This window comes from Oratosquilla oratoria, chromosome 23, assembly GCF_046742065.1.
Source record: "Oratosquilla oratoria isolate Oo_2021 chromosome 23, ASM4674206v1, whole genome shotgun sequence".
Taxonomy (NCBI): Eukaryota; Metazoa; Arthropoda; class Malacostraca; order Stomatopoda; family Squillidae; genus Oratosquilla; species Oratosquilla oratoria.
In genome coordinates, this window is record NC_134799.1 from 3062778 (window position 1) to 3087340 (window position 24563).

Sequence of the window (24563 nt, forward strand, 5' to 3'; positions counted from 1 at the left end):
CTCGATGACTGTGCAGTCATGATTGACAGTGTATAGGGGCCTTAACACTGCGAGATAAAAAGGCGGGGCATCACGAGCGTAGTTCCCCTCCCCCTCAAAATACAACTAGGTAAATACACACACACACACACACACAGTTTATTTCCTATCAGAGTTGGGGAACCGTTTTGCAGTGCTGTGACGCTTTCAACTCTGGGCGGGAATCGAACTCAGACTGCTGTATGTTTAGTGTGTTTACCTAATTGTAGTATGTAGGACAGGAACAACGCTCGATGGATCTCGTTCCTTACCATCCAAATTATAGTTATCATACCTAGATTCAAACTCTTGTATGGTTCCAACTTGGTCTATATTCTTTATTTCCAAGTATCACAGTTTCTAGTAATCTATCATTACTGCTAGAACTGTATCATCTCTAATTTATTTTCGGTACTTCGTATATTTTGGTATTGAAATTAATTTCCCATTATTCAGAGAAGAGCAACACACCTGTCCTGTAAAGGTTTAGCATATGAAGAAAAACTAAGAAGGTCTATTTATCAGAGGACAATCCAGAGGAGATATAATATAATCATATAAGGTAGTGAGGAATATGATGTGGATGGATGTGAAGGAGTACAGTAAAATAAGACAAAACCACTAGCTGGCATAATAAAGAAACATGCAAGAAATAATAAATGGTTAGAGTACATCCTCAAATTGTGTTATTTAATTTAATACGGTGAAAAAAAAAATTAGATTATAGTGTCGACAGCCACAGCCTATGATTAGGTCTTGATATTGATCTAGAGACACAAACTTAAATCCTCTTCCAGGTATTCAGTCTACGTGAGCTTACATTAATTGGCCTGAAATGTATGAAGTTCCACGGTGGAGTACTTCTGTATCGAACTATGTTCGCGTGTGATGACACCGTTGTTTTGTCGTCTACATCAGTTTGTTTACATCTAGAAGCGGGTTTGACGTTGCCAACCTAGAATAATCCTTTCCCTACTCATGTTTTGTGATGGACTTGTTAATATAGCATTTGTAACGGTTGACTTTTGTGTGAGTATGCAATTTGAAATGTATTTCATATTACTTGTATTTTTGTGTATGCTAATTGCTGGAACATAAGTTATGATATTTTTTTAATCACGTCACAGGTGCACTATCTTAGGAAACAAAGTGGATAAAACAATGTTAATGGTCTTACCGAAGTGTTTAAGGAGATATGACATAGAAAAAGTATTAAATTTTAGTCGACATAATGATACATATGTTCTCATACTTAATGCATATGCGGAGGTATGTCTTAAGGGCATGCATATGTTAACACGTTTTCTTGCACAAGAAGGAATGGTGAAGAAATTAAAATTCTGAATGTACTCGTGTAAGTTGCAGGGTAAATTAAAACAGGAGTATCAATTAATTATCTTTTGATTCGTATATATACCACAGTATGGTAATCCTTAGTAATTATGATCCACTGTTAGACTAAGATAACATTGTATTCAGTTAATTGCAGAAATTGTGGCTGAAAGTAATAGACTTGCCTCTTTTAGTCTTTAGTAAGATAATCAAGGAAGTAGCAAGTTAATTATTCACACAATATGTACAGAAATCTGGTCATACTAAAGAGTAAAGGCATAAAGAAATTAAGAATAGGTTGATGTTAAGTTCAATTTTCTCTGTATCATTTTCAGAAAAATAACAAAATGAGCTTAGTATGAGATTTGTTGGTGAAGGAAACTATTTGTTAGGAAATGTTTTCCAAAATATTGTCTGACATTCCAAGGGTGATTAGGTCAAATTATGTTAGTCTATCTGTTGCCCCAGGTTACTTGCAGAAGACCCAGGAGTCCCAGGTAATAAGCAGTACTGGATTGGACCACAGGTCAAACAAGGAAGAGATATTGTGTCGTTGCTTTGGCAAGGCTAAAGTTGAGAAATATAGGATGAGGTGTTGGGTGTGTGTGTGGTGATTAGATGTAAGGGAAACATCTGTGATCAGATATCGTTTTAAACTTAAAGCTGGATGGTGGTTTGAAATCAGTCATGGGAGTGAGGTCTTTATTTGTTTATTATTAATTTCTCTCCTTGCCAACATTGTCTCATTGTGAAGGGGATTTAAGTTCAACCATTGTAGGTGGATTTATTTAGTCACGAAACCAAAAGAAGGAGGGAGAATTAAACTTGTTTCCACACATTTTGTAAATTAGATGAATGAGTAGATAAAGACAGTTTAAGTAAAACCAAATTACTCTCCCATCTCACATCCTCACTTTTAGTAATTCCCTTGTCACTTCCTTGTTCTTCGTTTTCCAGTCCCCATGGTACAATGATTATAAAAGGCACTGTGTGCGAGTTTGTTCAGGAACTACTTCCACAGTTTTCAAGAGGGGGCTTGTACTTGTCATGCACAAACAGGGTACCAGAATAAGTTTCAGAAAAGAAAAGAAAAATCTCTAGGGTGGAAGGTATGGGATAAAATTAAAGGCACTTTATTTGATATTGTGTTCCTGAACTTCTCTTTCAGTGTTTTAAGCTGGAGAGTCCATATTTGACATGCTTATTTAGGGGGATAGCATAGGTTTTCAACAAATGATGATTTTACTCCCTCTGTCCTCATTCTCTTACTCTGTTCTCCTCCACCCCTCTCACACCATCTTCCTCTTCTTCTGAACCTTGTCTTTCATTTCAGCATCTAGGTTGCAGTATGGGGGTCTTCCAGTACAAAGACCAGGATAATGTTCTGTCAGTATATACAAGATTAAAGAACAAGATTTTTTTTTCCTAAGTCTAATTGCTATTTTTTTCAGTGTTGGACTTTGGGAAGAACCTCATTTGACACCAGTGTAGGATCACATTAAAGAAGACTTGCTTCTTAGTATGGCAATTCACATTATCACATATAATTATCGTTTTGCAATGAAATAGGCAAGAAGAACTACATTACTTCATTGGAAACCATTTGCTTTGGCCAGTGAAATGACAGACACAGTGTCTTTAAAGAAAAATACTATAGCATCAGCTACCTATGATTCATTTCTTCAGGTAAGTGACCATCCAAGTAATAGGTAATGATTTATCCCTTTTGTTGGAGTGATTTTTTTTATCTTCTAATCCTATCAATGCATTTGCATGCTTTTATGTGTTTAATCAGGTTTAGGTAGAAGATGATAGTGAGGTGAGATCATCTTCAGTCCAACTTTAATCCTCACATGAATGAAATCACCTCAAAGTTAGCCAAAACAAACTTTGCAAAAGGAGAAATAAAAATACTGTATTGGGGCTTAAGGCTGAAATACAGGTAATGAAGGCTTAGTTACTTTAATTTTAACACTATAATGTAGCATTTCTTCTCAGAGTATTTGTGTTGAAAATTGTTTTCTGTATGTACTGTATGGTATAGTCTAGTTTTGCATGCTGCCTTGTACACTTGACAACAAAAGTTATTAAAGTTCACTCACCACCCCTGCCTTTCACTAACAGCACCGATTCATATGTGTTGGATCCCAACAGGATGTTATATTTACATTACATTATTTCATCTTGTAGGGCATGAAATATATAGAGTGCGTAATGCCCTATTCCAGACTTATGTTGAAGCCATATTGTGACCATTTAGCATTTTTTTTTATTTTTTTTTTAAGAAATGAATAGCTCTGTATATTTCATATTTAATAAATGTTAAATATATTGGGCATAGAAAAGCTGGAAATGAAAAACAAGTATTGATAGGTTTGGACATAAATGTGAACACTGGCAACAAATCAATAGACAGAACAATAGATTTGGTTTAGAAAAGAATGCTACAGATTATTTAAAAAGAGGCTTAAGGTAGAAGTAAGGAATCCTTAATTGATTGTTGGTAGACAAAAGGATGAAAGACTACTGGGTATGAAAGGATGGGTGGAAAGAAGATGAACATGACTGCTGAGTTGGCATTGAAGTTATGAAGAGAATTGACCAGCCATAAGTGTGTATGAAACAAATGTGGAAAGGAAGTAGAAGACTGAAGAGGTAATAGGAGATTGAGAGAGCTTAGGATGAAGAAAATGATTGAAGAAAGTAGATGTATTGGTGCATGATGGGTAAATGAAATATGAGAAGAGGGAATATGAGAAGAGTGAAATGAGGATGGGAAAGGTGTGGGTGAGAGGATAGTGGAAAACTGAATGGAGTAAGAATTTCCAAAAAATAGGATAATAGAAAAGAGGGAAAGTAGTTTCACATACTAACATTTGGTTTTGGGGACATACATCCACATACATCAAAAGGCCTTTTACTCCCTTATAAGGGAGGAATGGTTGAATCAAAGTGTACACCCACTCTACATCTACCTCACACACATTCCCAATCCATTGTCCCTTCAGTCAAATCTTGCATGCCAAGTCAGGAATCACAAGAGATCTTGCAAATTTAATAGATCTTATGCACATTTTACAGTACAAAAGATAAACTTTGTATTTCTCATTATGTAATTTTACATAATTTTGAATTACATTGCAATCTAAGAATGATTCATGTTTTACAGCACAAAAAATAAATAAAATATTTTTTCTACCATCATTTCAAATAGCATCAAACCATAATATCATTTAAAGATGAATAGCAGTTCTCTAGATGATTTAAAAAAAAAAAAAAGTAGATGGAAATTTGCTATATTTTATACTTGTTTTATAATTTTCTGTATGTGAGCAGAAGTATTCAAGTGTCTTTCAGTTTTCAGTGATTGGGGTCACACCTTCTCCTTCCAGGGTGAACCACTGACACTGCAATGTAATTTAGAGCGGAAATGCATGCTGTAGACATTTATAGTGTGTAATAACTGTTGATGCATCATTTAGCATTTTAGTATATTTTCTATATATTAGAAAATGTATTTTTATGTGAAAAGAGTTTGGGAGGTTGTGGAATGAGTTAAGCTATACGTGACCAACAATGGCATCTGCAAGTGGTGGTGCTGCAAGACTGCTGTCAGAGGGAATAATTTCTGTGTTGTGCAATATCAGAAACCTATCAACTTCCTCATTTCCATCTGAAGGTGTATCCCCAAGGGGCTGACAGTATTTGAAAGGATCCTAGATTCCTCCTTATCAGTTCAGAGTGCATTTCCTCCACCTTTTCACATAAGGAAAACTGACAACTGATGAGTGCTCCCCACATACTACTGTAAGCCAGTGATATAGAAACAGTCTTGCATTAATACAATAGAGACAAGACCAGCACTTCTTTCCAAAGAAGTAGGACAATTGTTTGCTGCTGTTGGGCTGCAGGTTTCTAGTCTGTGAAACATAGGATACCAGTTAATATTATTTGGCTATGCACATTTGTCTTTAGGTTTACATTACCAAATTTTTTTTATAACATTGATGTTCTTGAAACATGACACATTTTGGCACATGAATAACAAAAAAGAATCATCTTGTTATCAGCCTGTTCAGATATTCTTTTGTGGTGGAAAATTTGGTTTCTGTAATTTACTCTCAGTGTCTTAGGGATGTGAACATAAGCTTATTGTGTACATAAGGGATCTAGAATTTTTGTGCACAATTGGTTTGTTAATATTGAAAAAAGGATAATGATAATTGTTGCCTGAGGTTTTGCTGTAGACACTCATTGGCAGGCATTGGCTGTCAGACCTTTCCATAGTAAGTTTAGACAGTGTGGGAAAGTTTCTTTGTTGCTGGCTTTCAGTAGTAGGAGTAGGGGGGGCAATTGCTGGTTGTCAATTCACCCAGTATGGAAATATGGACATAAAACAGCTGAAGTTGATAAAGACCTTGGGACCAGACAGAGGTGAGGATGTTGATAAGTTTTGAATGTTGGCATGGGGGTGAGTTTCTAACAGGCATTTTGCAGGACTACCAAATGAGAAAGAATTACTTGATTTTGTGATTTTTTTTTTTATAAGTTAATGAATAATTATGTTAAGTTTTTCAAAGTGCCACAGATTTTTAATCATCAATGTTTGCTCTTGGCTGCTTTGCAGTTATTGCATTCAGACTTTAGACTCAGTTGTATTGTTTGCCAACTTCTGAGTCTATGTGACTTGGTCAAATGTTGCTGTTTCTGGTTTTCAGTTGGGCTTGCGCATTGTCTCCTTTGTTCTCAATGCCTTCATTGTTCGCCATGTCACCCGAGAAGTGTTTGCTGTTATGAATGTTCGCCTCCACCTCCTATATGCTTCAGGGCTGCTGCTATCCAGGGAGGCCTTCAGAAGGGCCGCCTGTAGTGCAAAGGGCGGACATGAAGTCCATAAACTTGTTAACTTGATATGGATCGGGTAAGTTTGGGACTGCTCGTAGTAGAGCGCTACAATGTGCCTTAAGAGGGATGGGCAGGTAGGATGATGGGCAGTGTGTTTGTGTTATACAGGTCATATATTTCTTTCAATAATTTGTCATGCCAATGACATGTTATTTGTGTCATGTGTATTTATGTGCAGGCATGATGTCTTTCATGTAGTAATTATCAAGTCAAAAGTAGCTTAGTTGGAAATGTTGATATCATGGTGGTTTAGTTGTGGAGGAAGCATTATTATATATTTGCAGTTTGCCCAGTATCATCCCCTTCATCATGGTGATACACTTTATCGATTGTTTTATCTATTTATTAATTCATTTATATATCTTATTTTTTTTTTTTTTTGTCTTATCTAAAATTATTTTATTCAGTCTGTGGTTCAGTTTAGAGTTGTCATATTCCTGAACTGAGTAAGATAACATGGCATTAACTTTAATGAGATTCAGAAAATATGCTACTAGGGTAAGATTTATTGATATGGTATTGTCTCATGAGATTCAGCAATTTCCTGTAAGGTTGTGGCACTGTACAGTGGACAGGAATACCCAAGTACATGATATTTTGTAGTATTATATTTTTTCCCTACAAAATATGTTTATTCACCTACAATGGAATCATCATCCAGCAGTGAAGCATTATCAATATAGAACTGGTTTGATTCCAGCCTCCATATACTTTGGATGTCATTCACACAATACCGATCAATGTACTATCTATCTATGTACCAAGAGCTTTTTCCCCCTTACAAGGAAGGTACCAAGTCAAAGGCTTATACCAGCTCCCATCCATTCCACTCCCGTCCACCACCCCTTTTCCCCCTTCATTTTAGCTCCCCAATGTACACTTCTCTGAAAGATCTCTGGGTCAATCCATGGGCTGTTGCAGAATTCTTTGAGGCTTTGGAAGGAAAACCCAAGGCATTAGAATGATGAAGTGGTTGAATGATGTATAGGTTCTTTGAGAGGCAAATTGATAGGAATTTAGGTATGTTAATTTTCAAGTATAGAGATATTGCTTTGATGTATTTTTATTTATATTACCGGGTATATTCTCATGTACTCATGACTCATGTACTCAGTGCCTTGCGACACTGCCTCTGACCCAGGGCAGTGGACAAGGTGCAGGGATGACCCGTCATCCAGGAGGTGCTAAGATAAGAGGGAGGGTGGAGGGGAGTGGAGTGTATTTAGGAATGGAATGGGTGGGAATGATTTTATGCCTTTTTCTTTTTGGCTACCTCCCTTGTAAGGGGGAAAAAGCCTTGGTATATGTATGTATGTATGTATGTATGTACTCATGACATCACACCCTCCTCAACAGCTCACTGGTGGCCCTCCCAGTCACTGGTCTCGGGTGGTACATTTGGGTCAAAGGAATGGAACCGCCGCCAGAAAGTGTCACCATAGACTATCACTGTGGTGTCACCCTCATGGTTTTCTGCATTATTGTTGAGGTCATGGCAGAGGCTCCTCTTATTCTAGCAGAACTTCAGTTTTGGATAAAAACTAAGGTACAGGGAAAAGAGTTCTTACAATGCTATCACCAATATGACAGTTTAACAGGGTTGGGTGCAAGTACAGGCGACTGTACTTAAATCTAAATCCAAGTACCTGGATATTTTTCAAGTACAAGTACAAGAACAGTTATTTCGTTATGTACTTAAGTCCAAGTACATCCCATCATATTAAGTGCAAGTACTTTATGGGATAAATAAAAATCCTGTCACAGATTCGTAAAGTATGAAAATTAGTAGTTTTTGTATGCACACATTAATGAGTACAATGTTAAAAAGTGGGATTCAGTTTAAAAATGTAAATGGAAATTTTACCTTTATTTTTACCACATCAAAGCTTTTATCACAGAATTGCAAAACAAGAACATATACTTTATGAATAACTTGCATAAGTAATATTCCCTCTGTTGCAAATGCAAAAGACTATCCTTATGGTATCAATAATAAAACTAAATTTGATGCAGAATGTATAGGTAAGTATCAGGGCATTAAACCTTGTCCCTTATTCTGTATTTATAATATACTCAGTAGTTTTATAACAAAAAATAACAGATAAGTGAATTTACCCATTAGTATCATCACAAAGTTCGCTAGAATGTATCTACAATATATAACTTTTGATTGAATACAATGTACTTGTTTTTGTACTTGAATGTACTAGGTATTTTTCAAGCACTTTGGGTTTAAGTACTAATACAAGTACCATTGAGTTTTTAAATTCCAAGTACAAGTACAGGAATATCCGTACAGTCCAAGTATAAGCACAATTACCGGTACATGTATTTGGACCCAACCCTGCAGTAGTTAGTATATTTTACAACAAAGGATTACAAAGGCGGAGCATGCCGACAAGAGACCCCCTGGTCCATATCTAGGTCAGATGCAAAAAAAAAAATCATAATGATAATGAAATAATAAATAAAAACTATAATAATGTAAATAACAAATAAAATACATAAATAAATGCATAGGTATAGTTAAACAATAAACAAACAGGTAAATAGTAAATAATAATAAATTGACATACCTAATAATAAATGAAAATCAAACGGACAAATGATAACAAAACAAAAACAAATAATATAGAATAAATTATAATCATTACAGCATCTTGCTTAGGTGTTTATCTAAATTATTCTTAAAGCTTCGAACTGAACTACATTGCACTACCTGTGCAGGAAGTTTATTCCATTCATTAACTACACGATTGGCAAAGTTGTTTCTACCTACTTCCAAATTGAATCTATTTCCGGACAGTTTGAGACCATTGTTTTATTCATCAGAATAATATATGGGTTCTGAATCAAAAAGGGACGTTGGTGAATCAAACCCCCACACATAATAAGTCCTATCAAAAGTTGAACAAAATTGTCTGGTGGGAGTCAGGACAAAAACTTTGACACGCTATGGTGATGGAAAATAAAATTTGAAAACTAGAATTCATCTTCATGTATTAATGATATATATGCTGCTAATTTGGTTCTCTCTTTACACCCTGTAGACCTGGGTTGAAACCCATTGGCTAATATTAACTTGTACCTATTTGACATTGCAAACATGTAAGAGAAAGATGATAACTTCGGCCTTACCTGCTCCCTGCTACACCGTTCAGGTCAGAGGCAAGGCAGTAAGACGCAGCACTTCTGCAGCAGAGACTAATAGCTGTAGCTGGTTTATTCCCACCTCTTCATTAAATGGGGCCCCCCCCCCACACATACCTCATGCACTCAAAATTTTTTACAGAGCAAATGAGAACTTCTTTTATGGCTGCATCATCCTTTCATCTTTACAAAACAAAAATTATGTGAATAAAAAAGTTTATATATTTTTTTGTGATAACAGTGCCATGATTTTGATAGTAAGGAATTTCTGATTGAAGGTGGTCATTGAGGGAATGATGCAGCTGCTCCGCTCCATCCTGTTGGCCTCCTTGATATATGCTTTCCCCTCAAGAGCTGTCTTAGTGTTCGGTGTGGCCCAGTTGACAGGATCCTGCTTCTTCTTGGTGGCCTACTTCCTTCTCTTTGGGACAGCTCTGGCCAACAAGGAGACTGCCAAAGCCCTACCAGTGCAGCGATTCAGGCAGCTTTTTCCACAATGGAGAGGAAGACTCTTGGTAAGTGGATGTTTAAATTCTTTGGTGGTAGTTTATCATATACTCACACTCACTCAAAGTCTGGGCTAATAACTTCAAAGTTATCCACCCAGGCCTGATTCCATCCTTGACAGATGTGTAACCTGATCACAAACAATGGATCGAGCCCCTCCATGTTCCCATTATGTATCTCCTGACAGAGTATATAAACCTTACCACCACTATGTACAGCTCCACTGAAGAGGCCCACAGACAGTGGTCGTAGTATATTTATTTTTTCTCTGAATGTAAGAAGCTTTTTGGAAATCTAAACTACAGATGTTCTTATTAGAACAATTTTCACATTAGCTTTTGTTTAAGTAGTCTGGTCTAGCCATTAGAATGTAAAGTGAATAGGAAAAGGAAAAAAAGGGATTTCACAACTAATTGACCCTGATTTTATCTTCTTGACAGCCAGAAGTGGATCCTGAGTTGGGATCACTTGCCTGGGGGTTCTTCAAGCAGGGATGGCTCAAGGAGGCACTGACTGAGGGTGAATGGTACCTGATGAATTTTTTCCCACTTATATCACTTGCTCAACAAGGAGTGTATCAGGTAATTACACTATGTATAACCATGTAGTTTTATTTCCATATCAAGTGCAGAGGGCATTAATGGACTATGTAGTGGTGCATAGAAGGAGGATTGGAAGAGATCTGGGTGTAAATATGTTCAAGGGAAAGGACAGGGTTATCAGATCTTTATCTGGTGCAAGGGAAATTAACCACTTCAGTATAAGTCAAATTCTCGCACACAGCATCAGCTGCCATATGTATGATTCATCACACTACTCACATAATAAAATATAAAGTCACTGTTATATTACTCGTTCTCTTTTACTCTGAGTAATAATGAACACAGAAAATGTGATCAAACCAGTTCACAGAATCCTGGGGTAATTCATATATAACTACAAAAAAAATATATATAATCAAGATGCTGATACTGGCATCCTCGTGTACCTACTCATGCCTCATGATGCCTATGTAGGTGTCATTGAACCAAAGTGGTTAAAAGGGGTAGTTAAGTGGAAAAGGAAGAAAAGGGAGGGAGGCAGAGAGGTGTTGGAAGTGAGTAATACAAATTAGGAAAAAAAGAAAATTATCAGGAATTTGGGAGGAGGGATGTAGGGAAGGACAAAAGAGAAACAGGAATAGAGGAAGAATGGGTATATTTTAATGAGGGAGTGGTAACATGCATAAGGACAATATGTGTGATGAAAGAGATGGAAGGAAACAGTAGAAATGTTAGCGAATGATGGGATGTAGAGATGGTAGTGACAGAAAAAAATGAGTATATGAAGGATGGTTGTAAAGAAGAAATAGGGAAACATATGAAAAGTAAATGATAAAGAACGGGGAAAGTTCTGTTGGAATATATATGCAATGTTTTATGAGGTGGATACCTGCTTTTAATCAATTTTGATTTATTTTGATTTATGATTGTACCCCATGACCTATATTCATTACTGAGGAAATTAATATTTGTATTGAATGGCAGCACTAACGGGTCGTGGTCAAAATATAATCTCTCCTTACCCATTATTCAGAATGAATATAAGTCACCCCACAGGGAAAGAATAACATTTTTTGTAGATTTAATTATTTCTCTTTGGATTTAACATGAACACCATACCAAGTTTATCATTCTTCTTTGTTTGAAGTACTACTGGCAGGAAGATTGCACCCAAGAATAGTGCAACTATTGTATAGAGTACTAACACATAAGGATAGGGCTTTGATGTGTATATATATATATATATATGGGAGTGGAGTATGTGTGGATGGAGTGGGTGGGAGTGGATATTATGCTGGTATATGTAATATGTGTGTGTGTGTTTATATATATATATATACAGTGATTCCTCCTTATACTGTAATTCTTTATCCAGTAAATTCACAGTTATGGTATTTGGTAATTACTACCCTCAATTCTATTTAAGGTAAGAAAAATTTACAGATACGGTATCCGCCAGATATTTTGAAGAGGAAAGAGCAGGGAGAAAGTATGTCTGCCATATCCTTTTATTACATGTTATAATGGGTTTGGTATATGGTAATTTCAATTTGCAGTAAGGTTTTCAGGAATGCATATGTACTGTATAACAAGGACTTACTGTATATATATATATATATATATATATATATATATATATATATATATATATATGTATAGTAGAGGTAGGAGTAGAGATGAAAAAAAAAAATGTGCTGTTTAAAAAAAAAACGTTTTTTATTTATTTTTATTTTTTTGCAAAAAAAAAACTTGACCAAAAAAACATGGATATTTTCGTTTTTTTATATATTTTGTTTTAAAATGACTCAGCAAGGAAAAGAACCATATTACAATAATTTTTCTATGTTAGAATATCAAATAAATCAGTATACCCCTCACTTCAGGTTTTCTATGGTGTTAGGGCACTTCCATTTTCTGTGGTTTCATGTTTTGATGTGTTTTATTTATTTTAGAATGTACAGTTGCCCCACTTAGTTTTGGCACAGCTTTAAAAATGTTTTCGACAAGAATAGCAACTCGCCCAGTATTATTTTTTATTTCATTTTCGTGTCTGTTCATTTACATGCTTTGCTTTTGTCTTTTTTTTTCTTTTCTTTGCTAAATAGTAACTACCTTAAAAAATGTGACAGAGTGAAATACTCAAAATGGTGTAGCAGACGACACATTTTTCTTGACTTACTAATGACATCTATCAATCTTATTTGACAAGTAATACGTTGCAGAGGAGAGAGAGAGAGAGAGAACGCAGGAATCCATTCACGTAGTGGTCGATGGTAGACTAACAACCAGCTTCAAGCTGTGAGTGGTGTTGAGTGCAGTGACAAACTAACCAAAACTAACTCGTATACTTATGAGTTATGTTATAACCCTATTACTAAATCAATTATTTTAATTTATTTATTCAGCAGAGGGCTTGTGATCCAATTATATTATGTTGTGATGCGGAAAAAAAAAGTTTTTTTTTAGCTTTTTTTTTTATAAAAAAACTTGTTTTTTATGAGTTTTTTAGTTTTTTTTTTAAATCTCGTCCAAATTTGTTCAGAAATTAAATATTTAGTATATAAAAACAGGTGCAAGTATGTTATTCATCCCTCCACATATGTGCATCTATCTTATTCAAAGAGGCATTAGACAGAGTATAGAAATAAACAAGTAATTGACTGTTTTAGTCAGTCAGATGCTGCAAGCCTGCAACAAGTATAGATACTGTATATGGACCAATATGGCTATTGGCCGGCTACCTAACAAAATTTACCATTTATCTTAGCATACTCTTCAAAGATTAAACACTCCAATTTCCCATAGTGACCCTGGACGTTGCTTAAACACAGATCTGCCACTTGGACAGTGGAAAAGGGGTTAACATAGTAATGGGGAGAAACTGTTGTACTCCCTGCCACCCATCAAGGCTCAGAGCTTACTTTCTACCTGACTTTTTGCTCGCTATCCCTTAACTTTAACCTACAATCATACATAACATAATTAGATCACAAGCCCTCTGCTGAATAAATAAATGAAAATAATTGATTTAATAATAGGGTTATAACATAACTTATAAGTATACGAGTTAGTTTTGGTTAGTTTGTCACTGCACTCAACACCACTCACAGCTGGTTGTTGGTCTACCATCGACCACTACGTGAATGGATTCCTGCGTTCTCTCTCTCTCCGCTGCAATGTATATTAATTGTATTACTTGTCAAATAAGATTGATAGATGTCATTAGTAAGTAAAAAAAAATGTGTTGTCTGCTACACCATTTTGAGTATTTCACTTTTTGTCATATTTTTTAAGGTAGTTACTATTTAGCAAAAAATAAATAAAAGAAAGAAAAAGCAAAGCATGTAAATGAACAGACACGAAATGTAATAAAAAATAATACTGGGCGAGTTGCTATTCTTGTCCGAAACATTTTTAAAGCTGTGCCAAACCTAAGTGGGGCAACTGGACATTGTAAAATAAATAAAACTCATCAAAACATGAAACCACAGAAAATGGAAGTGCCCTAACACCATAGAAAACCTGAAGTGAGGGGTATACTGATTTATTTGATATTCTAACATAGAAAAATTATTGTAATTTGGTTCTTTTCCTTGCTGAGTTATTTCCAAACAAAATATATAAAGAAACAAAAATATGTTTTTTTTTTTTGTTTTGTTTTTTTTGCAAAAAAAAAACAACACTTTTTTTGAGTTGCATCTCAAGACTTAAGTATGATTGTAGGTTAAAGTTAAGGGATAGCGAGCAAAAAGTCAGGTAGAAAGTAAGCTCTGAGCCTTGATGGGTGGCGGGGAGTACAACAGTTTCCCCCCATTACTATGTTAACCCTTTTTCCACTGTCCAAGTGGCGGATCTGTGTTTAGGCAACGTCCAGGGTCACTATGGTAAATTGGAGTGTTTAATCTTTGAAGAGTATGCTAAGATAAAAGGTAAATTTTGTAAGGTAGCCAGCCAATAGCCATACTGGCCCATATACAGTATCTACACTTGTTGCAGGCTTGCAGCATCTGAGAGTGACTAAAATGGTCAATTACTTGTTTATTTTTATATTCTGTCTAATGCCTCTTTGAATAAGATAGATGCACATATGTGGAGGGATGAATAACATACTTGCACCTGTTTTTATATACTAAATATTTAATATCTGAAAAAATTTGGACGAGATTTAAAAAAAAAAAAAATTTATAAAAAAAAAAGCGATTATTATTATTATTATTATTATTTTTTTTTTTTTGCATCACAAGGTAGATGTGGAAGAGGAATGGGGGTGTTTCAAGGAGGGAGTAACAAGTTTTGCAAAGATAGTGTGTGGAACAAGAAGGATGGGAGGGAATATAAGGCAGGGTAGTGAGTGGTGGGATGATGAAATGAAGAAGTTTGTAAAAGAGAAGCAAGTATTTATGGACTGGTTGCAAAGTAGGACAAGAGAAACATATGAGAGTTAGAAAGAAAAAAGAAGAGAAACGAAACAAGATAAAGGAGGCAGAAAGGAGGGCAGATGAAAATGGAGAAAAAGGGTGAGCCAGTTGTTGTTTGCTGATGACACTGCACTTGTGGTAGGGTCATGGGGGATTACGGGAGTTTGGGAATGTATGCGATAGAATAAAGTTGAAGGTAAATGTGGGTAAAAGCAAGGTGATGAGATGTACAAGGAGAGAGGATGACAGCAGTTTGCATGTAAGTCTTAAAGGAAAGAGGGAGGAAGTATGTACATGGGATCGCATGTGGCAGGAAAAGGAGTGGAGGAGGAGGTAAATTGAAGATTGAGAGAAACAAGTAAGTGCCTATGGGGATTAAAAAGTGTAATGAAAAATAGATATTTGGAAATGGATGCAAATGAGAATTTATATGAAAGGGTGATTGTACAGACAGCACTGTATGGGGCACAGACATGGAATTGAAGAGAGGCAAAGAGGAAAAATTTAAGTTTGAGATGAAATGTCTGAGAAGTATGATAGGTGTTACAAGGCTGGGTAGAGTGAGAAATGAGGTGAGGAGGAGAGCAGGGGCTGGAAAAAGAGATGGGAGATAGGGTTGATGAAAGAGTATTGGGATGGTTTGGATACATGGAAAAGAAATTGTGAAAAAAGATTAGTAAAAGTTGTGGAAGGCAGAGGTGGAGGGAGTGAACATGTGGGGGTGACTGAGGATGAGGTGGATGGATGGGGTGAAAGGGGCGTTGAACAGGAGGGGGATGTCTATTGAGCAAGGAAGGGAGAGGTGGGAGGTAAGGATGAGTGGAGAATGGCCTTGTATAGATGATACTGTGATACAAGGAAGGGAGTGGGTGGGGAATTGGAGGGTTAGGGAGTGGTTATGTGTGAATGATATTTTGAAGTAGTCTGAAGGGATTTCTCATGGTCTTCTCTTCTTTTGCACGAGGAAGTGGCGAGGGGGGTTGTCAGTTAAGTGAAGCACCCTTGCTGTGGAGGCACTGTCTTGCTGCATTGCTTCTGACTCAGGGTAGTGGGCGGGATACAGGGATGACCTGTCATCCATGAGGAGCTAAGATGAGAGGGAGGAGAAGGTGGTTGATGTGTGTGGAATGGGTGGGGATGCAATGGGTGGAGGTGGTTATATGCCTTTTGACTTTGGTTACTTCCCTTGTAAGTGGGAAATAGCCCATGATATGTGTATTTACCTAGTTGTATTCTATGGGAAGGGGAGCTATGCTCGTGGTGACCCATCTTTGTATCTCACAATATCTAGTTTGTTCTTGAATTCATGTATGTGTGTGTGTGCATATATATATTATATATTAAAGCAATTTATTGGATATTGGTCGAATGCATCTTATATCTATCTTATTGTTTCCTCAGGTGGTTAATAACTTGGGGTCTCTTACATCTCGCCTTCTCTTCAGAAGCATTGAGGCAGCATCATACAAATATTTTGCTCAGATGATTCAACGAGGCAAACCTATTATGGAACAGGACAAGGTAAGTTTGAGATGGACTGTAAATGTTTCTCTGCTACATCAGGTTGTCTTATCCATGCAACGTATGTTCTGGACAGTTTTAGAATAAAGGATTAATAATGATTGAATATATGTGATTTCACATTCATGCAGTGTATGAAAGTTGGATTAGAAATGTAGATGAAACTTACACATTAACCACTTCAATACGGGACTTAAATCTCGCGGGCAGCAACCAATGCCAGACGTATGACGTAACGAAATAATATTCGCATCATAAAATATAGTCGCCGCTTATATCGATCGTTCTCTCTTTCACCCGCGAATTTTGAAAACCACAGAGAATGGGATTCAGGGCGTAATTTGGGAGAATGTAAAAACACAGGGGCGACTACAATAAATATAATCAAGACGCCGATATGGCAGCGTCGCGAATCCACTTGCTCCTCATGACGCCTACGTGTGCGGCACCGTATGGAAGGGGTTAACTACACAAACAAATTAAGAAATTTTGAAAATGCAATTCATGAAATCTAACAGTATGTAATCAGTTATTCCGTAGAATTAGTGAAGAAAACCTTTGCAAGGAAATTTATCATAATTGAAAGATTTTGAGCTTTCATTTTAATGTATGAGTTCAGACACTGCAGTAGATATATATTTGTGAACATAATGAGCAAAGCCACAAGTAGTATGGCGTGTTTTTATAAGTACTATTGTTTGTGGCTGATTAGATCTGTGAATATAGATGCTTTTGCATCATTGTGCAGTTTGTATGTGGTCTTTTGCAACCAGTGTAATGTAAATGCATCTAGCAATACTTCCATTGATGTGACTGAAACCCTGACAAATAATGTCACATTTTAATAGATCTTTTTCTGCTTTCTAGCGTGCCATAAGTGAGGTGGTGCGCTTCCTCTCTGATGTCCTCCACAACCTCCTTCTGCTGTGTCTTGTCATTGTGGTCTTTGGTTGGTCCTATTCCAGGACACTCCTCTTTGTAAGTGGACACACATGAAACATAGTACTTGATATTATGAAGGCTTTTAACCTTTGTTGTTGTTGTAAATAAAAATTAAAGACACAACCTGGAGGGATTTTCACCTTGTTTTCTCAAATTACTCGTGAATGTACTAGTGGGGAGGTCACCATGCAATGAAATAGTAAGGGTAGAGTACCCTTGGTTGTCAGGCCTTTCTTTGGAGGTGCTGATTGTTTCTACTGCACTGAGCAGGGGACAAAGATGGCTCTTCATCCACAAGGAGCTAATATAAAAGGGAAAACAAATGGTTGGGATAGGTGAAGGTTGTGTGCATGCTTTGGCTGCTTACCACCCATAAAGGAGTAAAAGCCTCATGTACAGTATATAGATAGATGTATTAGGAATTTAAAAAAACAACAGAATATGTTTTGGGTAGCTGGAAATGGGAAACATTTCTTGATTAGATTAAGATGAAAGGTAAAACAAATGGTGGTAGCATAGGAAAAATGAAAAAGGTACAAGGTTAATTAATTATTTTATTTGTTGCTAGGTATATGGAGGTGAGAAATTAAGTGAAAGTTCCGGTGTGAAGTTGATGCGTGCTCAGTGCTTCTACGTTATTTTCCTCGCACTTAACGGCATCACCGAGGCCTACACCTTTGCAGCCATGGATGACACTCAGTTAACACGGTAAGTCCGTAACCTACCAAGTTGATGGATGTGGTATCATCCATAGAACTCTTCTTGTTTGGTGTATACCACTTCTGGGATGGTTTGAGCAAATAGAAAGAATGAGTGAAGAAAGACTAGCAATAAAAGTGGGCAGAAAGCAGAAATGGATGGAGGGAACTTGAATTGAAGGACAAAAATGAGGAACAAGGGTGTATGCATGTTATGAGTTGCATATAAAATCTTACAGACATGTATCAAGTTCTTGTGAGCCTGTCCTGTTTTATTAGAAATATATTCGAGTATTTCTTGCAGTTTTAGTATCAGATTATACTAAAACCTGTATCATTATATAGGAAACCCTAAAGGTTTCCATTTTCCTTATTAATGGTCACAAGGTCTGCAGATGATTTTGTAATATATATTCCTTTTTTTTTCTTTTAGATATAATGTGTTCCTAGTCAGCTGTTCTGTAGTGTACATGGTGGCAACAGTGATATTGACTCAGCTGTTTGGGGCTTTGGGATTTATCCTGGGGAACTGTACCAACATGTTTCTACGTATTGTTTTCAAGTAAGTTATTCCAGTGCTTTTTTCACCCTTTGATCCCCTTTGCATCTTAAGGAATGCCATGGGGATGAATGTAATAGCCTAGCAGTCACCAAAAAATAAGGAGAACCATCTAGTATGGAATGGGCTCATCAAGATAGGTTATAACCCCTCTATTACTGACCCAGGGCAGTGGGTGAGATGCAGGGATGACCCGTCATCCAGGAGGAGACAAGAAAAGAGGGAGGGAGGGAGTGGTGAATGGGAGTGGAGTATGTGGAGATGAAATGGGTGGGAGTGGATTTATGCCTTTAACTTTGGCTACCCCTTGTAAGGTTGAAAAAGCCATTGGTATATGTATGTACATATTACTGAGAGGGTGCCACAAATATGATTAAAATAGTCAGGCAGTACTCAAAAATAAAAGGAGAAGAATACTCCAGTGTGGAAGGAGTGACTCTCATTGACCACACATTTCATTCAAGTGAATATAATGGGCTAGCAAAATAAAACATACCCAGTAAGTTGCATTCTACAGTGACAGGGTTTTCAGATGTTTTACCCTTTGATTGCAGAAGGTTTACTGGGTTGAAAGAAACTGCTTGGTGATAGCAAAAAACATATAGATTGCTTGTGTCCCTGAAAAAAATTAATGGAGAGCTTTTAACTATGATTGTGGAAGGATTTTTTTCCCCCCCTAGTGTTTGACATCTTTAAACAGGCCAGGGAATGACAACACCATTTTGGAGTTAAAGCTATCAGTTAACCCTGTTGTGAGGATGATTCCCACTGCATGCTTTATTCTGCCCAGTGCCAAGTGATTTCATTCAGCTTCATGGTCAACATTATAGCAAAGGGTTTGTGTCCTTCAAGCACTGTATCATTATTTTCCATTTTTGTGACACCTTGGTCATGATTTGGGCTGTAAGCATGTGCCAGGGTATTCACTGTGAAAGAAAACACACTCATACTTATTGTATATTATTATTTATTTTCAGTATGAGATATATTGTGAAACAGTATCAGTACAGTCAGCACAGACCTCTAACAGCATTGTGGATCTCACCTGGCAAGCTCCTGGTCTTTGCTGTGACTTTTGTTATAACACACTCTTCGGAGGTAGGTCCTCTGCAGTTGTATGTAGTAGTTAGGCTTTACACATAAAGTTCCACAAAGAAAGGAGTGATGCACTGGGGCATATATATATTTGTCTTTAGCAAGGATAAAAAAATTATGTTTCTGCATAATAAAAACACACTTTACTACCAGGAAAACCTTCATTATTTTTCCAATTAGAAAAAGAAAAAAATCTTCCCAGATTTACTAGGAATTTCTTTGTCCAATTGCATGTAGTATATATTTTAATTGTGTAATTTGATGTCTTGCGACACTACTTCTGACCCAGGGCAGTGGAAAATGCAGGGATGACCCGTCATCCAGGAGGTGCCAAGATAAGAGGGAGGGAAGAGGGTAGAGGGGAGTAAAGTATGTAGAGGATGGAATGGGTGGGAGGGGTTTCTATGCCTTTGTTTTTTTGACTACCTCCCTTGTAAGGGGGAAAAAGCCTGTGGTATATGTATGTATGTAATTTGATGTATATTCAATATAGCTGAATACTCAAAAGGCTGGGAAAATTGGGGTATTCAACATGAACTACCCAAAGGTAGAGGATGGGTGAATACTGCATGAATATGTATTTGTTCATTGATTGGTGAACTTATAGGGTATCAAGGTGTTATTAAAGTCGATGGAGATAGTGGAGATCTAACATTAACAAAATTGATGTTTTTTTCCAGGTTGTCCTGTCAGACAAGTACCTGAGTCTTCATATCTTGGTTGGTTTTATTTGTGGATGTATAGTTGTTTACATCTTGCGATGGGAGTTTCAAGGCCTTTTGGAGAGCGTTTTTGGATTTGCTGATAAAATCGCTGCAAAACTTTTGTTTAGAAGCAAAAACAGTTTGAAGAAGAGTAAGTACTATGAAAGATTCCTTGAGAAGGATGGGGAAATCAGAATTGAAGAAGAGAGGTTGTACTTGATACGTTTACTCGATAACGTTCACTGGTTCCTGTACAGACGACACCTTAAGAAGAAGAATCTGTGACCCAATGAGAATGCAGGGGCAAGGAACCTTGCTCTGCACAATCAGGAACAATTTATTGTGATCAAACTTGACAGAGACAGAAAAGCTCGGAAGATTGAACTAAGACACTGAAGAAATTTACAAAGGAAAGGACATTGTTGTGGGTGTTGTGTATGGGTATATGGAGAGACAATATGATAATATATATTTTCTTGGAAATTGCATCTTCTTTCCTTCCTCACACTCAAATTTCCCCCTTTTCACTTTGTATGGTTGTTACATCATGGTCTTTCAGCTAGGATATTGATAGTGTTTCTCACAGTTCCCTCTTGTCTTTCTCCATTGTTCTCATCCTTGTTCATCTTCATCTTCCAGTCATCCTAGCTTTCTCCTGCGCTGCTTCTACGGCAGTGGTATTTAGCACAGAGATGCAAGTCAGTCACTGCCTTTCATCAAGCAAGCTTCACACACGCACTTCGAGTAGATGATGGTGTAATGAACACCACAGACCAGTCTAGTTATTTATTTATTGATATTATGCACTTTTGAATATTTGATATGATTATTATAGGAATAGTTACTTAGAGGCCTCACATTCCTCTTCTCTCACATTGAGCTTATTGATGATCATGAAAGTAATATTGCTGTATGAGATAAGAATTCTATTTTATTATTCATTTCTACTCACACTTTAGAGTAAGTGTTCATTGTTCTGCACACTCCATAGTCAGTAGTTCATTCCAGTAGGCATAATAATTGTGTGCCAAATTACCAAGATTCAACCCACATTTTGTTGAATTCTTTCATGTTACCATAGGCTGTTATGTGTTGGAATTCAAACTGGCCAGTGCAACAATAGAACCCTACTATGACATTGCATTTAGACAGTCCTGTTTGATTATTGTCTCTTTATTTGAAGAAGGTATGGCAGGTTGTCCTATCCTAGTCAGAGTATAGAGCTTTGCTTTGGTTTTTTCTTAGAAGTAATGATCTCTTTCCACTTAAGATGTCATTCAAGAAGCTGAAGCCCAAGCCTTGTTATATTGAAAGTATCTTTAGGTATTACAATGAATAATTATGTTGAAAAGTTTCATAATCATGTGTTTATCACTAAGTTGGAAAACTGCCTTTGAATGTGATCTTACATGATAAAGTAAATGGTGGGACCACATCTTCGCTAAAAGAAAATGTAGATATATATTATACATTAAATGTAAATGGCTCATCTGCATTTTCAACTTGTGTTCTGCTGCTGTGAATTAAGCAGCATGGTAATTGGTACTTTGACTCTGCAGTGAGAGCCCAGTTTGCATCCAAAGTTCCCATGTTGGTAAACTTGGGCATTGCCTACGCAGCCTGGACATGGTTCAATCTTACCAAGTATCTTTGTTTTTATGTCCTCCAGAGTTTATTTATGATTTATGTGTTTGTTGTAATACAGTTTAATAAATTTATTCATCTTGAAGAGACCATTAATATCCTACGTATAGAATGATATCAATTGAGACCTACAGTGGTTATCTGTAAGTGATGGTCTTGTGAGATGGATGGTAGAGATAATTATTTCCTTATTGCCACCCAAAAAACCCGTCAACATCCTCATTCTACAGACTGGGTCCAAGATCTTTCTCAGCCTCTGTTGTATTTCTTCCTTCTTTATACACAAGGAGAGCTCCCAACTGGCAGTTATGGTTTAAGGTCCATAAGGATAGACGTGCTGGTAAACAACAGCATATGACGGGTAGTGAGAAAAGTGGAGTGGACAGGGAAGCATTTTGGATTTATTTAAACGTGTGGTGTTGGGGGATATTGTAATAAGAGATAAACTGACAGATATATTAGGGATATATAGGGTGGCAGGAAGAAACCCTGGGAGAGATGTTAGAGGTAAGTATAATAGGGAAAAGATGGTGAACAGTGATTAATGATGGAAACAAGCATAAGTATAGTTGGGCCAGGGTGGTAGATTTGAGGGTAGTTTAGAGGATATTAATGGACTGCGTAGTAATGCCCAATAAGGTAATAATGATAATGGTTGTTGCTGTGAGTTTCACTAAGTGTGAATGGAGAGTGGTTGTAAATTGATGAAGAAATAACTGCCTAAAGGTCTTTTTGTTTGCTCTGTATATTTTTTAAGTGGGGGTCACCCAGCTCATGCTATCTAGTCCTGCTGTATCTTGCTGCATTGCCTCTCACTTGGACACTGTGGCAGGGGATGAAGATGACCCTTCATTCACAAATAGCTAAGATGGAAGGAGCAATGAATTGATTTTTGGAAAGATGTTGGTTGGTGCATATCTTGATTAGGTCACGATTATTAAAAGGGAAAAGACTTGTTGATATATATACAGTAGTGATCCCTTTACTTGAACAACATATTACTCGAACAAATCATTAATTGAGTTGAGAAATTTAGAAAATATGAAAGAATAGGAACTTGTTACTTCAGTGCAATTCCATTACCTAAATGGTTAAGGTGTATTGCAAGTATACTTGAGGGTTTGTCCACCAACACAGGTTTCCACTCGACTGTACCTAATTGTAATACAGGAAAGGAGCAAAGCTCGTTGGGTCCCAACTCATTCTGTAATTTTCTAACATACCTAGACTCAAATTCGTGTACACTTCCAATTTCATTGGATGATTGAAGTGCTATTAGTTTGATTTTTTTTTTTTTTTTTTATTAATAAGATCATTTGCAATGGATCTGAAAAAGTGTGGTACTGCTAATGATAGCCCAAGAGGAAAATTAATAGGGATTCTATCGAAATTAAGGTGTTAATAGTGATGCATGAAATTGGTACTCATGTAGCTGATCTTGCATCATAAGTCAACTGTCTGTATAATTCATAATAAAGATCAGTATAAATCGGTAGAAGTGGCTAAAGGTATCAGTCATTCACCATGTAAGTATTCCCATCCTATGGAGGAGATGGAAAAACTCCTTATAATGATAATCTGAATAAACAATTAGCTGGTGATGTGATATAATTTGTGAGAAAGCGAGGTGTCTCCACACCGATTTAGTAAAGACAACATTGTCTAATAGCGACTTCACGAAGGAGTTTCGAGCTAGTAGATGTTGATTCGAAAACGTCAATACGCGAACTGTTATCTCCTGGAAAGTGATACCTTCCAGAAGATTCTGAGAACCTACCTCCCTCTCTTCCATCTCCTCCAACCAATTCCATCATCAAGCCTCCTGGTGAGTACACTTATTATTATTATTATTTTTTTTTAACATTTACGTTCTTATACTTTTCTTTTACTTTTAATTGTATGAATTTGATTAATCATTATTACTAATTGTTAATGAAATTAATAAAATTAGAATAATGATATAATGGTTTATATAATTAAAACTTTTTTAATTTTAAAATTCCAGTTGGGGGCAGGGGCACACTGTTTCTATCAATATAAAGGCAATTAATTAGTTTGCTACTCTAACTTTCTTTTAGTCGAACCGCCTCCAGGGACGAATTAGATTCGAATAACGAGGTACTAATGGGAGGAAGTATCTGTTGTTTAAGTAATGAAACAAATTTGTCGTGAGCTCAGTGGAAGAATTTGATACCCAGGCAGGACTGGATTGATAAAAAAAAAACAGAAATGTGCAAGGTGTACTCCATAAATTTTCTAAGCACAAGAAAAAAAAGTATAAACTACACTAATATTCATACAGACAAGAAACACATGACAAATAGTACAAAATGTCAAGTACGGATTATAGTAAAAAAAAAAAAAAAAAGAAAAAAAAAAAAGGAGAAAGAACAGTATAATTTGATATTCCGGTGGTTGGAAATAAAACACCTTGGATTTAAGACGATTCAAGAAAAGTCCTAAAACATTCTGACGGAAATGTGTCTGAAACTTACCAAGTTGATATTGTGAATTACGCACAGGAACTG

The 24563-nt window shown here is 36.5% G+C and overlaps 1 protein-coding gene across 3 annotated transcripts; it reads left to right on the forward strand.

Annotated features, from left to right (window-relative positions):
• The first annotated feature begins 836 nt into the window (after positions 1 to 836).
• Positions 837 to 22120, forward strand: LOC143037880 (man(5)GlcNAc(2)-PP-dolichol translocation protein RFT1). Of its 3 annotated transcripts, none has more exons than XM_076206503.1 (12): positions 837 to 1047; positions 2802 to 3036; positions 6069 to 6271; positions 7612 to 7801; positions 9684 to 9920; positions 10353 to 10493; positions 16274 to 16393; positions 17261 to 17371; positions 17904 to 18043; positions 18467 to 18595; positions 19570 to 19690; positions 20368 to 22120. In XM_076206503.1, the coding sequence occupies exons 2-12, from the start codon at positions 2971 to 2973 to the stop codon at positions 20674 to 20676; spliced, it is 1767 nt and encodes a 588-aa protein (XP_076062618.1). In that variant the 5' UTR covers positions 837 to 1047; positions 2802 to 2970; the 3' UTR covers positions 20677 to 22120. The 3 variants fall into 3 exon arrangements, with proteins under 3 accessions (XP_076062618.1, XP_076062621.1, XP_076062620.1); XM_076206505.1 differs by lacking the exon at positions 837 to 1047 and adding an exon at positions 3146 to 3292 and having other exon boundaries at positions 2806 to 3036; XM_076206506.1 differs by lacking the exon at positions 6069 to 6271.
• Positions 22121 to 24563: the final 2443 nt, after the last annotated feature.

What these genes read in the sequence shown, in the direction of transcription:
- LOC143037880 (XM_076206503.1), top strand. Translation starts at nt 2,971, where the DNA reads ATGACAGACACAGTGTCTTTAAAGAAAAATACTATAGCATCAGCTACC. An exon ending in AGTTTTGGATAAAAACTAAG is followed by an intron (nt 7,802 to 9,683) that starts GTACAGGGAAAA and finishes TTCTGATTGAAG; the next exon opens with GTGGTCATTGAGGGAATGAT. An exon ending in TTTCTACGTATTGTTTTCAA is followed by an intron (nt 18,596 to 19,569) that starts GTAAGTTATTCC and finishes ATTTATTTTCAG; the next exon opens with TATGAGATATATTGTGAAAC.